The following is a 15,246-nucleotide window of genomic DNA, read 5'->3' on the forward strand; positions in this document are numbered from 1 at the left end:
TCAGCCCTAGCCGAGCAGCCTCTGGGGCAGCAAGTCCTATTGCATGAGGTCTTCCGGCCATTTAAAATCAAACCTCATTTCATTTTGGAAAATGAATAAAATTACAAATAAAATTGCAAATGTGCGCATCACGGTGAATCCCAGGGCTCAGAGAAGCAGAGGCAGACACGATCCATGGTGTCAATTGCTTTTCCAAAAGGCCTGTTGGGCCTTTCTAACTGCTCAATCTGATGTGGACATGGGGAAGAAGAGCGCCTGCGTGTGCAGAGGACAGAGATCTCAGCACTAGCATTCAGTCTGTGCCAAGAAGCCACCACAGTCCAAGACTGTGCGACAACAGGGGCTACCAGCTGACCAGGTGGGGGCTCCCAAGTGACCCTGGAAGACAGAACCCACCCGGGCGGCGGGGGGGGGGGGGTGTCTTAATCACCCTCTGAGGACCCAGCTCCACCACCCAGGTCACAGGCAAATTCTCAAGCTGAGCTCTTAGGGTTGTGAAACAATCATTTTTCAATATTTAGAAAAAAGGCAACAATCACAGACAGGGCTTGCCATGGGAGCACAAGGACTTGAGTTTGGATCCTCAGCACCTAGGTAAGAGGGCAAGTGGCAGAGTACACCTGTGCTCAGTGCTGGGAGGTGGGAGACAGCAGGACCTGCTGGCCAGCCAGTGAGCTCCAAGCTCAGTGAGAGACCCTGTCTGAAAAAGTAAGGTATAGACTCTGGACATGGGTCTCAGTCCTCCACGTGTACATGCAAGGGTGTGTGTACCTGCATATGCCACAGACACAAACATAAAACAGAATAAATGTCCTGCTTGACCCCTCCTTCATCATCCACTTCCCAGATCTCACATATTGCCTGTCAGACATCCTCAAAGCCTGAGCCTCTGGTGCCCTGTGCAAATACTGAAAATGCCTCCCTGCTTCAACCCCATTTTCATCCCCAACTTTCAACAGCTCCGCTACCTGAGGGAGACATGCCAGGGGTTCTCGGCTATTCCCTAGGAGAATGGACAGAGACAAATTCCAAAGCTCCGTTATCACAAATGATACATTTCTGTCATCTCTGGGATAGACCAGGAAAGACCCCAATGTGCCAGCATCATGCACCTGTGTGGTACCGGTGACAACCTCAGGATAAGGCTGGTTGGTTCTATCACAGTTCCCCGAGTCACGGTTACCCTAAGGTCTGTTTCCAGATATTCCACACTCTTTATCCAGGGGTTCTTCACATCTAAGGCCCCTCAGCCTATAGATCTTCAGCTCCCAGAAAAGATGATTGCATCTTCAGGTCTCCAAGGGAAATGTGGCTGGGAGTCGACCATAGGGCACTCTAACCCGACCATAGCACAGTCCAGACAAGAGGCAAAGAGGACAGAGTAGAGTGGCTCTCAAACTCACCACAGTGGCCGGCTGCTGAAAAGCCCCTAGTGCAGGCAGGTTGTGGGTCAGGCCAGGCCCCTCACTCACAGGGGGGCTGCACACACACGAGGCTGGGGTTGGAGTCGTGTCCACGAGGGAGCTGAGCACCATGCTCTGCTGGCTGCTCTGGGAGTCCGAGTACACAGTGGAGCCCTGGCCACTGTCGAAAGTGCTGTCCGCTGGGGAGGACCAAAGTAGAAGTTAGTGTGTACACCTCTAAATGCCATCTCCCTGGCGCTTCAGGCAAGCGGAATGGCTTGTTCCTGGATTCCTTCATCAAGACTAGGTCTGAGCTGTTTTCATGTATACTATTTAAACTGTTACCTGATAGGCAACAGCGGGAGGTCTCAGGCCTCCTGTGCCCCTGGCCTGATGCTGGGATGGGCAAGGTTAGCTAGCCCACTGGAAGCAAATCCTGTCATTCCCTGCCCACTCTGGTTTGCAGGTGCAGAGGCTGCCCTTGTCGGATGGTACTTGGCAAGACAGCCTGCCCACATAGTCAGCCAGTGAAGAATGAAACCCGGAAACCCATCTGAAACAGCACTTTGAGGTTACTGCTTCCAGATTCCAAAAGCCACAGGCTTTACAATTTGCCACCAAAACACCCAGCTATTTGCACAAGGGGTTGCCTTTCAGAGTGAGTACTCTGTCCACTGATGATTTAAGCCAAGTGAGGGGTGAGTCTTGTGGCTCTGCACTACCAATTTTTCCAAAGAGTGATTTTAACCTAGGAAAACATAAGGAATGCTGATGTTTAATTGGGCAAAACCAATTAGACAAGCAGTTCTAGTTTTTAATGAGCCAACTGCTCATTAGAGTGACCATTTCTACCTAGACAGACAGGAAGGGAGGAGGGAGAAAAGGGAGTGGAAGAGGGAGGTGGGGAAGAAAAGAAAGCAACCCTCAGGCTAACAAGATTCGAGAGGCACCAACTCCCGCCATGTGTGCAACACTTTAAATACTGCAAGTAATTTGTACAGATGACTTGTATAATTAAAATTTCATTTTTGGAGATGGCTACTGCCCCCCACAATAGCTGTGCTGTCAGGGTCCTCAATACAAGTGTTATGGCAGTAGAAGGTACCTGCTCAGCTTAGGCGGGGCTGCTGGTGGAAGAATATTGAAAGTTCATGTAGCAAGATACCCCCCAACACAGGTGTGTGTGTGTGTGTGAGAGAGAGAGAGAGAGAGAGAGAGAGAGAGCGCTATTTGCCTGTGTGTGTTTGTGTCCATCCACATGTGGATTTATGCAGATCATCTCTGGAAGGCAGTTAAAAGACTTGCAGCATCTGTTGCCTCTGGGAGGGTAAGTAACTTGCCTGCAAACCCTTAGGGGTTTAAAATTATGAAAGATAAGTACCAGCCATCTATTTTAAAGAAAAAATATAGTAAGTGAGCAAAAGCCCTCTGAGAAGGCTTTTGGCCTCTGTGCTTAGCCCTTGGGTGTCCTGAGTCACATAGGAAAGGGATCTGGTGGCAGAGAAGTCCTACACCTAACACGAACTCATCGCCTTCTCTCTCTCCATCTCCGTGGGATTTTCTCATATTGGGTCACTCCGACCTTCAGCATCTGACCACAAGAGGGACATTGTTTAGAGATCCCAAGCCGGGTATGAGAGGCAGAGCTCAGCTTGGAACGGAGTAAATAGTGGGCAAAGCACTTCAAAGTGAGGGCTGCTCATTTGCATCTCAGTAGTCCTCTTGGAAGCTACTGAAGCCATGAATGAGGGGGGCTGCATATTAAATAAACAGGGTCTCAGTCTTTCCACATGAACAATCTCAAATATTGGCCTGGGCAGGTCACTGGGCCCTGCTGATCTGTTCCAGGCTGGTTCACAAAGTGGGCAAAGCCATGTCTCCTGTCTCAGCTCATTGCTGAGTTTTCAAACACGGAAGGCAAGCAGGGCACTGACCGCCTATCCTGAAAAAGTCCTGGATCCTCTCAGGATGGCCTCCGATGAAGCCTGCATCCAATCTACCTCAAGAAAAACAATGCTTTGTAGAGGGACAAACGGTCTCAGAGGTTTCTATAGAAGATACTAGCAGAGATACTCTTATCTCTTATCTCTGCTAGTATCCTAGTGATAAGCACCCTAGTTAAGACAGCCACCACTCAGTCCATTGCACAGTCACCCACTTCAAAGACTGGGTGATGGTACCTCACTTGACCTGATGAGGCCAGAACTGATCCTCCCAGAGAATAAAGAACTAGCTGCCAGTCCACAGATTGACAATGTGAAGCCGAGGTGGAAATGGCTCCCTCAGAGCCTATGAGGCCATGGACATCTGACCTGCCAGACTCCAGCAAGCTTTAACCCCTCTGGTCAGGAATCACTGAGGAATGTACTGAAAACCCAATCCTTTCCCTGAAACAACCATCTACACCCTACAGTGCGGGCAGGCAGGGGGAACAAGCCTGGGCTTGCCAAGGACCAGCACCCATGTGTCCTAGCACCTAGAAGCCATCTGTTAGCCCTATATTCCCCTGGCACCAAGGTGGCTAGCAAGAAGTGACCTTGGAATGGGAGACCAAAGCTTCAGGGGACCACCTATAGCTAAAACCAACAGACCCAGTTACCTGAGAACAGACTGGGGCTCACCAGACTGAGGCAGGAGCTTACCAGGTACCTGCCTTTCTCACAGAGTTTTGTAATAAAAGATAGGGATTCTGTTTGGCTTTGCCCTGACGTTGGTTATGCTGGTTGTGGTAGAAGGAAAGACACACTTGGCCATGGTGACCCCATTCCAGGTACTCACAGGCTAAGGAGGTAACGCTAGCTGGCAAGGTAGGGGGTAGGAGATGCTGGTCAGTCTCAGGTTCCTCAGGTTCTGGCAGTCCAGGCTGACCACTCTGTGCATGGTAGGTCACCTGGACCTGCAGGGGTGCTGGTAGACCCTTGGCCTTGTCAGGGCTGCCTGAGTCCTTTGGCTCCTGAGACTGCAGTGCAGGCCAGATCCTCTCACGCCGCCACTGAATTAGCGCTACCCGGTCACGAATGGACTTGGCCACAATCTTCACATCACTCTCATGGAAAAATCCAGAATCAATCTGCAAAGGTAGACACACGGTCAAGCATCTTGGGGATCAGCCATCTTGCACGCACCACTTACACACACGTACACACTCTACTGCCTGAGATTACCCTACTGTCTACCGTCGTTCTCAGGACTCCTCAGTTCCCTTATGAGTGCCGACTCCCAATGCCTGCCTTTGAAGTTTAAAGGCTCCAGCGGTGGGGTGGCAGTTCATGCCCAGCAAATATTCACTGACCTCATAAACACTGACCTGGGAAGAGGAGACTCATTTGGTCATTGGAAAGCAGTATGGGGACCATGTGGGCCTGGCAAAACCCTAAACCCCCTCCACCAACAGAGTATTCCACGATCTCCAGGAAACACAATGAGCTCACTGGGAATATCTGTGGCAAAGTCACTTCCTGAGACACAGGTCCCTACTAAAGCTCTGTTAGCTGGACTACAGGGCCTGATAGCGACTGGTGAAGAGTCGGGATTGGGTTCCTTCCCTTCATGAAGACCTCAGTTCTAGAGAGATTGAGTGGGGAAGCTAGAGAGAGAACTCAATGAAGAAGACCAGAGTTCACGACCTCACAAGAAATTCCAGCTCCAGGGAATCCAACACCCTCTTCTGGACTCTGGGGGCACTGCACACATGTGTGTATTACCACTACTGCCACCACCCCGCCCCTATACACATAGACTAAAAACAAATCTTTTTTAAAAGAAAAAAAATAGATTTTTTTTTTTTTTAAAGACAAGGTTTCACTGTTTATCCCTAGCTATGTAGACCAGGCTGACCTTGAACTCAGAGATCCACCCGCCTCTGCTTCCCGAGAGCTGGGATTAAAGGTGTGCACTCCTATGCCCAACAAGAAAAATAAATTTTAAAAGAGACTAGGTGGACTCTTGACCGGAACATTGCAGGGTAGGGAAACAGGGGTGTCCTAGTGTGGGAACTGGGCAATACAAAGAACACGTGTGATGGGCAGCACAGAGGGCGGTGACTGTGTGAGACAGCCAGGCTCCTCCCACACAGAAAGGCAGGAATATGGAATAGACCCATAGTACTGCTTGGTCCCCGCACTATCAGTGAGACAGTCATGGATGAACCTAGAGGCACACGATGGCACTTGTGTATGAACATGCAGATAACATGTCTCTGTCAAGTGTGTCTACCCTAAGGGCCCAGTAACAACATCCACAATCCTGAGAGGCCACAGGAAACCAGAGCTGCCCCTGGCACAGTAGCTCAGGGCTGGGCAGGTCAAGGAAGACGAGCCAACTGCCTGGACATGCTCAGGAAAGGACAGGGACGTGCAAAGTGTCATGGGAGCTGGTACTGGGGCAAATCTAGGACATGGGAACATCAGAATAAGCAGCAACACAGTGATGCTGTAAAGGGCATTCCTGCAAATCCCAGCACACGGTTTGCACAAGCAGTTTGCAGACCACCTGTGGGAGCAAGAAGGACATCTATCCTATGGAATAGGTAGGGAAGTACGGAGGGTCTCACTCACCCCTTCTGTTTCTTTCTTTCCACAACTGTCTCTTTGCATGTCCCTACACCTCCTACACCTCTTTTCTCTCAGGCATTACTGCTCGGGGTGAAGCCACATCATGAGTTGCCCTCTCTGGAGACCCACCAGCAGGGAACTCTGCTACACGGGCCACAAGCCCTGGCTGACACCTGACTGTGCCTCATGAGAGGCCCTAAGCCACCCGCTCCCCCCAGACTGAGGACTGCATAGGCTGGAGAACTCTGAGCAGTATAGCTGGGGTAGTCTGCTGTGAGGTTGCCAACATCTAAGCAGAAGTGTACTGTGTTCCTTCAGAGCAAGTATCCTCCACAACAGAGTGGACAGAAGCATGTGCCCCCAGGCAGGCCGCAGTGACAAAGATTCCTAGGATGTATCATCTACCCCAGGGGGTATCTGAGTTCTTCCCAAGTGTCAGGCCACAGAAGGTAGGGGACTGCAGAGCTGAGGAGCCCCGTAATAGTGGCCCAACATTTGGACACCAAAGATCTGTGCAGCCCGGGGAAGGGATGGTGGTGGTGTGCTGATGACATTTAGGTTCTGAACACAGGAAAACCCCTGCTTCATAGGAAACAACGGGCAGGAATGCACTCGGGGTGATGGGCACTAAGCAGCAGCTCACTCTCAAACAGTACGTGGTAGAGGTGGGAGTCCTCCCAGGGAGCTGGTCCAGATCATCTCAAAGCAGTTTATTTTGAAAGACAACTGTGCTGGTGGGAGAGATTCCCCATGAAAATGTCCCAGGTGAAAGCCTCACTGACCCCAGCATTGGCATAAGCAGTCTGGGTATGTGGCCAAGGAAAGGGTTCAAAGAGGGGAGGCCAGAGGACACAGAATCCTCTGTGGTATCGCCTACTCTCAGGGCCTGTGGTTCAGCCGCCATCTTCCCAACAACAGGACAGTCCACACCCCCAGAGATGAGACTCCAGAGGAGACCAGATGAGGGGTCTTCTGTCCTTAGAACCACAGCAGCCTCTTTCCAGGGACTTCAAGTCCGACCACAGAGACCTTTGTGAGGCAACTGGGGCTGGACAGGCTAGAATGACCCACGTCAGTTGTGATCCAGAGTGAGTGGCCCAAGGCAGGTGTAGTAACTGTTGCTGAGTCCTGGAGCAGGTCTACAAAGGCGGCCAGGGCAGGAAGCATGCCATCCGTAAAGTCCCAAGTAGCCTCAATTCACATTAAAGACAGTTGCCCACTCTTGCCATTTTGTAGGATGCTTGCTCTGAGGTTCCATGTCTCTACTGGGCAAGGACTACCTGACCAGGGTTGGCAAAGAGAACACCCCTCACATATGCCACAGTTATTTCCATTTTCTGCAACACTTCCGTCACCCCTAGGATGGGCCTAGCTGCCTCTTGCCCAGTACCCCGAGAACCTGCCATACTTAACCTCATTCTGCCATGCGGACCTACATCCCCACCCTATAACATACCTTCATCTTCATCCCCCTCCTGGTGGCTCCAGGAGGTCTCATCTGGATTCTAGGGTGCCTACGGCACCTCACACCTGTGTAGCCTTCAGAGTCTAGGATCTTAGCCAGACTCAAGTGTCGCTAACTGGTGACTCTCTCTGCAGCCCAGGAAGGGACTGGTGGCCTGGACAGTAATGACCTTAGGGTTTTAAATACGCAGAATGAAGAAGGGCAAAACTGGAACCTTGACAAATTTCCTAGGGCCCAGGACCCATCCTAAGGCCCAGTAAGAGCATGGCAGAGCTAGGAGATGCGCCATATGTGGCTGTTCACAAAACAAGAGTCCTCACAGGGAGAATGTAGAGCTTTTAATTTGCAACATGTGGCAACAAGGCTTGTGGGGATACACACTGATTATTATTATTATTACTATTATTATTACTATTATTATTATTATTACATTACTTGTTGAGACAAGGTTTCTCTGTGTAGTCCCGGTTGTTTTGGTACCTGCTCTGTAGACCAGGCTGGTCTCAAATTCAGAGATCCACCCGCCTCTGCCTCCCAAGTGCTGGGATTAAAGGTGTGTACCACTACCACCTGGCATTTATTATTATTCTTTAAGTTGATACAAGTCATGTCCTTTCTACATGAATGCCCTTTTTATAGATGCCATGCCTTATAACAGAAAGAAAACAGTTTGAGGCAGGAAGAGGAGATAAGGTGTGGGAGGGGAGAAGATTCACGAGAAGGTGCTGGGCCCAGGGACTTCCCTGGAACTAATACAGGAACATAGCCTGGGACTTCAACCAAAAGGCAAGGACCAGCTAAGGTGACTGACCCACAGTAGCCCTATCCTGTGGGAAGTCTTGTCCTCCACCCGATGACAAGCAGAGACAGGATAGAGCCTTGGGTGTCAACTGCTTTGGAAGCAGTGAAGCAGCATCCAGGCAGCGTGCACAGGGTTCACCTGGGTTTAGGGCACTGTCTTTCAGGGAACTGAATACAAATGAGAAGCTGAGGTCTGGGTGAAGCCCAGACACTCAGAATCTACCTGCTGGGGAGCCTGGGCATCATCCTGGAAGAACCATCCATGCTGGAATCAATTACACTGAGCCCAACAGCCCTTTATCACACTGTAGATATCCCTGCTCTGCTCCCAGACACCTCATGCCCTGCCTGGCCCAGTCCAGAGCAGGCAGAAGCACATTTGTAATGCAGTGCTGGCCTCATCTATGAAGGCAAACATGTTATTTTACCTAAAGAGACTCTGTCATATTGAAACTACAATGACCAATTATGATCCCCATTCTTACTCTGGTGGCCTCAACAGACATTCCTTGCAAGGCCAAAACAGTGTGGTTTCCCCAGGATTTCTTCTTTCGACACACACAGGAGACTCTCCCTCCAATCCTTCCCACGTCTATCATTCCCAGGCCAGTACCAAGGGCCAGCACAGTGTCCACAGTAAGCTCTCAGGAAGTAGCTGACACTTAACTCCAGCTGCCACACTGTCTGTAGGGGCATGCCACTTCACACAAGGCTTACTGTTCTCAATAAAAAGCATGGAATGACAGCTGTTAGCATCAGTGAATAGAAACGTGTGCTGGTAGCCGGCTGAATGTATACACTCTTGACAACTGAATTGGAAAAACACAGTGTACCGTATCTAGCTACTATTGGCTACCACTGTGAGCCACGGAAGACCCCCAAGAAGCATGGAGCTAAAGAGTCCTGTGAGATGTGTTCACAGTAGAAGCTCTTCTGCCTGGAATGGGATCAGAGGCAAGCTTTGAGAAAGTGGGTTGGCCTGGTCACACGGGTGACTGCTCTGTGCATCTTGAGATGATGGTACAGCCTGCCCCAGAGAAGCCAGCCTAGACTTCAGCTCAGCAACAATGCGTCACATCCATCCTCATCCTTACTACACCACACAGCTGCTGCACAGGGAGATACAGCCCTGTCTAGCACACTGGCAGCCCTGGGGGTCTGTTTTCCCTCCAGAAGCTGGAAGTGAGACCCTACACTCAGTTGTACTTCAGAAGGCCACATCGAGAGGGTTCACCAGGAGCACTCCAGCCTGCGGCTGTGGCACCAGAACCTAAGCTCATCCTGAGTGTCTCCTTTCCACCCCTGGAGTCACAGATGCCGAGGCCCTGCTGCCAGGCCATTTCTCCTTCCTGCACTGACCTCTGTACAAAAACTAAACCCACCATGTACCCTGAGCCACATGCTGTAGAAATGTAGTCTTAAGGCAGAGTGGACACAAGGCCCATGGAGCCCCTCTCGTCTGTCTCTGAGCACTCACACACTCCAAGGAAACCAGCCCCACAGGGACGTGCCCACTTCTGACAGGAGAAACAAGGAACCCATCATTCTGTGACTTGAGACTTAAGTTTTCAATAGATGTGCTCTGTTCAGTAGAAAGCTCATTTAGGAGCTGGGCATAGTGGTGCAAGACTATAATCCCAGTTGCTTGGGGACAGATGGATCAAAAGTTCAAGGCCTGTCTGGGATAGAGTGAGTTCAAGGTCAGCCTAGGCAATCTAGTGAGAAGGGTTTCAAAATAAAATGTCAAAAGGCAGCCTGGAGCTGTAGTAGAACACTTGCCTAACTGGATTCCTGGGCCCTGGGTTCAAACCTCAGCGGGGAGTGGGGGGGAGTATAAAAGTAAAAGGGGGGCTGAAATATACTTTAGAGACAGAGTGGCTCTAGGTTCAGCCCCCAGTACCACCAAAAAAAGAAAAAATTCTTATTTTAAAATAAATTTAAAGAACACCACCTCTGTGACAGCCATGTGAGGCTCTGTTTCACGCCTGCTGTCTTCCCTCTGGATATTGGCATCCTGACTTCTATTTGTCCCCTCCTTTACTGCAGCCTGGAGGCCTTTCTGGACTCCCGCCCCCTGTGGAGTGCTTCTGCTGCTTACACCGTCTCCACACAGATCCTCACATCTGCATCCTTCTACTCTTATCTAAGTTGGTTCATCCTTTGTAACCAACAGCACAGATGTTGGTCTCCTGGCCAAGCATGGTGTCCTCAGCCTGTTGTAGCCTGAAACCAGGCGACCAGGCATCCACCTCTGTGCCTTGCAAACACATTCCTCAACCTGGTCAGGACACGGACACACGGACGGACACACACACCTCTCCCTCTCCTTCTCTCTCTCTCCCCCTCCCCCCCGACTTCCCTCAGACACAGAGCAGCATGTCAGTGGCACAAGTTGATAATGAAAATGTCCCACGGTGTTGAAGAGTCACCCATCTTGTACGGTATTAAACACTTGAAATGTGGCCAATGAGACCAAAGTTTAAACTGCAATTAAATTTTAAACTACCTAAATCTTAGCAGGGACTTGTGTGTCATGTCTACCATTCTGGATGCTGCTGGCCCAGAGAACTGAGTAGAATAATCTAGTCTGGCATCCAGGCCCTAGGAATTCTTATGCCCTGGCCACTCACCTCTCTAGATGTTAGGGTACCGCACCATTGCTGCAGAGCCTGGGCCCGAGACACGCCTTGCCCTGTAAGGGCTGTTCTGTTCCTTCTCCTTCCCTGGCACCCCACCAGGCTCAATGTCCCTTCCTGAGGCCCAGTCTGACATTCCAAGCAGAAAAGGGGTCTCCCCTCCTCACCCACAGACAGGCAGAGACATACCTGTGCTCTCCCATCACCCCTTGAGGTGTTAAAGTACCAAAACCCAAAGCAAAACAAGAATATCTCCAAAGCAGGAAGGGCAAACCCATGTTCAAAGCCGCAGTCCTGGAGCAAACTGGCAGAGAGTTTGGTCAAGGCAATTAGGGCCTGTCACTCTCCCCTTTGCATCAGACGCCTTCCCTGGACTGTGTCCCAGATGCTCATCTTGTCTCCCAGGGCCTGGGCAGTGGAGAGCCTTAGCCCTCCCACTGTACATATACATACCTGACCGACCACAGGGACCCCAAGCCCTTTCTCAGGACTGCCCCCAACCCTCCCACACATGCTGGCCATTCCCCTGGGGCACATGCCCTTCTGGAAAAGCAATTGATTTGTGATTTTTTTTTTATTTTGTTTTATCCCAAACTTGCCCACGGTTATCCTGAGCCCCTTGTATGAACATTACCATTTCCTGGGCCACCTCATCAGGGGTCTCCTTCTCCAAGTCAAAGGTAAACTCTATGGCTCCATTGTCTTTGGGCTTGCCCTTTAGCTTCTTGGGGTCTTCCACCCAAAGCCGCAAGGCGATGGTAGACTTCCTGCCATGGTCCTCCTCTGCAAGTTCCACCCGGACACCAGTGTCCTCCGCGAAGAAGGCATGGCTCAGCAGGTCCTTGATCTCATACCTGGAGAGAAAGTGACTCCCAGGCAGGGCTCAGGGACAAGGGACTTCCACACCCATCTACAGGTACAATATCAGGTCAACACCCAGCACGCTGAGCAGGTTATGCTAGAAAGTTCCACTTCATTCCTGGTGGGCAGCCTCTGCCCCCTGGGGTAGGACACAGGTGTGCACATGAGCATTCCTTAATCCCCAGAGATGCTGAGAAATTAGGATCTGATATGCTTTTGTTTCTTGTTGCAATCATGTTTTAAGATAGCACCCCCTCCCATAAAAAAGAAATCACACTCTGTGCCAGGCCACCTGCTAGGCTAGAAACGGATCCTGCTGAGGTACAGGTGAGTGTTCGATCCTCATCAGAGACTCCTGGCTCAGGGTAAATGAGAGGAAGTAGAATCCTCCACACACAAAGAACCCAGGGACCCTGGACCTCACTGCAGCAGTGAGGTCAGTAGGGAGGAAGGGGTGTGGAAGAAGAGAGGCAGACAAAGATAAGTAAGGACTTGCTAGACCTAGGGGTTTGGAGCCAGAACACAGCCATGGGAGGCTTTACCCAGGGGGCCAGGTCATCTGCTACATGATCACTTCCAGGTCCAGAAAGTCATGCCTCCCAAACACACGTCCCTAACTACTGTGTCTGGACTTTTCTCCAGTACAAATGCAGTTAATCATGCAACATCCTCTATCATAAATCTGGCTTCCTCTGGGCATCGTGTTGATGGTAACGAACACCAGCTACCCATCCCTACCAACCCCTGAGGATGTCACATGGATGGGTGAGTACATCCCAGATTGTTTTGAGGGCTAAGAAGGCTAAAAGGCAACCCTAGCTTCCTGGCTGTCCAGCTGGGAAGGCCAATCCTGTTCTGAAGAGGAATTGGGTTTGTAGAACAACTGGAGGGTCCAGAGGTGAAATCTGCAGCCTGAGAGATGGCTGTAACAAGTACACTCCCATGTACAGCCTGCTGTTCAGAAGGCTGATGGGGCTGAGGCTCATAAGGAACCTGGGATGGAGATGCTCCTTAAGGGGACGTAGGGACAACTAGAGAGAAAGCAAAGGACAGAGCAAAGGTCTGGGTGTCCCAGCACTTGAGGCTGGGTTAGGACTCAGGAAAGGATGTGAGTGTTACGCGGCTCACAGCTACTCTCAAGCTCGGTGTCACATAGCTTGAGCCAGCCTGCCTGACCTGGGAAGTTTGCACAGAGAATGCGGCCCAAAACGACAGCTGGAGAACCCCGGAGCCCACGGTGCTGGAGCTCACCCGAGCCCAGGGTGCCGGAACTCACCCGAGCCCAGGGTACCAAGCTCTCCAGAGCCCAGGGTGCCGGAGCTCACCCGAGCCCAGGGTACCAAGCTCTCCAGAGCCCACGGTGCCAGAGCTCACCCGAGCCCAGGGTACCAAGCTCTCCAGAGCCCATGGTGCCGAGCTCACCCGAGCCCAGGGTGCCAGAGCTCACCCGAGCCTAGGGTGTCGGAGCTCACCTGAGCCCACGGTGCCGAGCTCACTCAAGCCTATGGTGCTCACCTTTCCTCCTTGTTCTTGCAGATGCACTCGCCAATGATCTCCTTGATCTCAGGATCATGCACCTTCTCGAAGCTGGCTGGCTTGATGCCCTGAGAACAGAGCAGAGTTATCTGGCATGACCCAGAGCTGGAGGAACCATCAACACAACCCAGTGCCTCCCCTGGCTCAGCTTGCTACCCAGGGCACTTCTCAGCCTGAGTCCTGAGACCCAGTAGAGCCTGGGGCCTCATTGGGTTGAGGGTGGAGCTATGTTCAGGGAAACTAAGGGGGCTATGAGGCAGAGTTCTGGAAAAGAAAGAGTGATAAAGAGCCCGTATGTCTACAGTCTCCTCAAGCTTTTGCTTAAAACCAAGATGAGTACCTAGTCAGCACCACAGATCTTGGCAAAGAAACATCAAGGACCTTCAGGCTGAGCCATTCCTACGGCTTACACAGAGCAGGGATGCTGTAATGGTATAGAGTGTCAAGATCAAACAGAAACTAATGGAGATGCTAGGATGCAAGAAAACACTAACTCCTCACACGGCAGAAAAACAAGTCCACAGAAATGAGAGCACGCTGCAAGCTGGAGACAAGGGGCAGGGGTAAAACTCATAGCAGCTGTGCAGTAGATGAAAAAAAAACCAAACGTCTGGTAACAGCAGAAATTATAGATACAAAGGACCAACTAGAGATGAAAACCTCACAGAAGAGAAGGCAGGGCAATAGGAGCTATTGGGCATGGAGCAGAGAGACAGACAGACACACAGTTCTGTTCCCATCCCTTCAGAATTGGTAATACTACTGAGGTGCAGGCCGGCACACACTACATGTAAAAGCAAGTCCCCATAAGGACAGGATAGGAGGCAGTGAAGGAAAATGAGACATGCTTGAAGACAGATGATGGCTTAGGCAGTAAATGATTGCTGGGGAAGCACATGGACCTGAGTTCAGATGCCCAGCACTCAAGGAAAAGTCAGGCATGTTGGCACATGCCTATAACCCCAGCACTGGGAGAGGCAGAGATAGGCATATCCCGGGAACTCATGGGCCAACCAGTCCTCAGATCTAGGTTCAGTAAGAGACCCTGTCTCAAACATAATGTGGAGAGCAAATTGAGGAAGACACATTGGTAACTTCTGGCCCCACACACGCCTGCATAGGTGAACACACACAGAGGAGTGGGGGAGAAACTCCAGGCCTGTAGATGCAACACACTCAAGCCCTAGGCTTGAAAACAGAATAGGGAAAAGCCTTGTGACCCTCTAAGCTCTTCCCTTCAGCACAAGGCCAGTAGCCATTGTTCCTCCTACTCAGGTCTGAACAGAGGATATCTTGGGGGTGTAGAGCATCCCCAGCTCAAACTTAGGCCAAGGCCCCCCATCCATGCTGTCACTAGGATCACCATCTGGCAAAAACACGCAGCCCAGCCTGTAGATGCCAACGCTGATGCTTCAGACCCAGCAGTGAGCATCCACAAAGCTGTCTTTCTCCTGCCCTGTAGATGCCAACGCTGATGCCTCAGATCCAGCAGTGAGCATCCACAAAGCTGTCCCTCGGCTTGGCTGCAGAGCCTCTGGACAGAGCCCCCAGGCCCTACCATACAAGCTGCCCCTCCCCCTGGTGAAGAGCCTCAGCTACAGTGGATTCCACACTTCCCACAGAGTCAGGCCTTTCAACCCACACCTGGGCTTCTTCTCTATACCAGCCCCTCCCCAGGGAGTCAAGAACACTGCGAGGGAGAGGGAACCAGTGGCCACTCAGAGAGCACAGATATCTATCTCCCCTATCAGAAGCAGGAGCTGGCAGGGTTACTTTACAATCTGCTCAGTTGCAGGGGGAAGGAAGCAACTAATTACAAAAAATAAAATACACTAAAAGCTTCAACCCTCCCATGCTTCATCCTTCATCAAGATTCAGCCTTTAAAATCCCTGTCCTTTTCGTTTTATCTGGAGAATATAAAACAGAAAGAAGGAAGGGAAGAGAGAAAGAAGGGAAGGAGGGAGGGAGAACGAAGGGGAGAGAAATACTC

General features: G+C 51.0%; 1 protein-coding gene across 11 annotated transcripts in view; it reads right to left on the reverse strand.

The window, feature by feature from the left end:
• The window catches only part of LOC121443265 (serine/threonine-protein kinase WNK2-like), a 108,596-nt gene that overhangs the window by 42,463 nt on the left and 50,887 nt on the right, over nucleotides 1-15,246 (reverse strand). For all 11 annotated transcript variants that reach the window (XM_041644968.1, XM_041644965.1, XM_041644962.1 and 8 more), the window contains 4 exons: nucleotides 13,235-13,323; nucleotides 11,493-11,712; nucleotides 4,182-4,473; nucleotides 1,404-1,603 (listed from right to left, as the gene is read on the reverse strand). In XM_041644968.1, coding sequence (XP_041500902.1) covers nucleotides 1,404-1,603; nucleotides 4,182-4,473; nucleotides 11,493-11,712; nucleotides 13,235-13,323 — 801 coding nt within the window. The remainder of the gene's footprint in view (nucleotides 1-1,403; nucleotides 1,604-4,181; nucleotides 4,474-11,492; nucleotides 11,713-13,234; nucleotides 13,324-15,246) is intronic.

This window comes from Microtus oregoni, unplaced genomic scaffold (assembly GCF_018167655.1).
Source record: "Microtus oregoni isolate MIOR12 unplaced genomic scaffold, Mior012 000103F_ref0000194, whole genome shotgun sequence".
Classification (NCBI taxonomy): Eukaryota; Metazoa; Chordata; class Mammalia; order Rodentia; family Cricetidae; genus Microtus; species Microtus oregoni.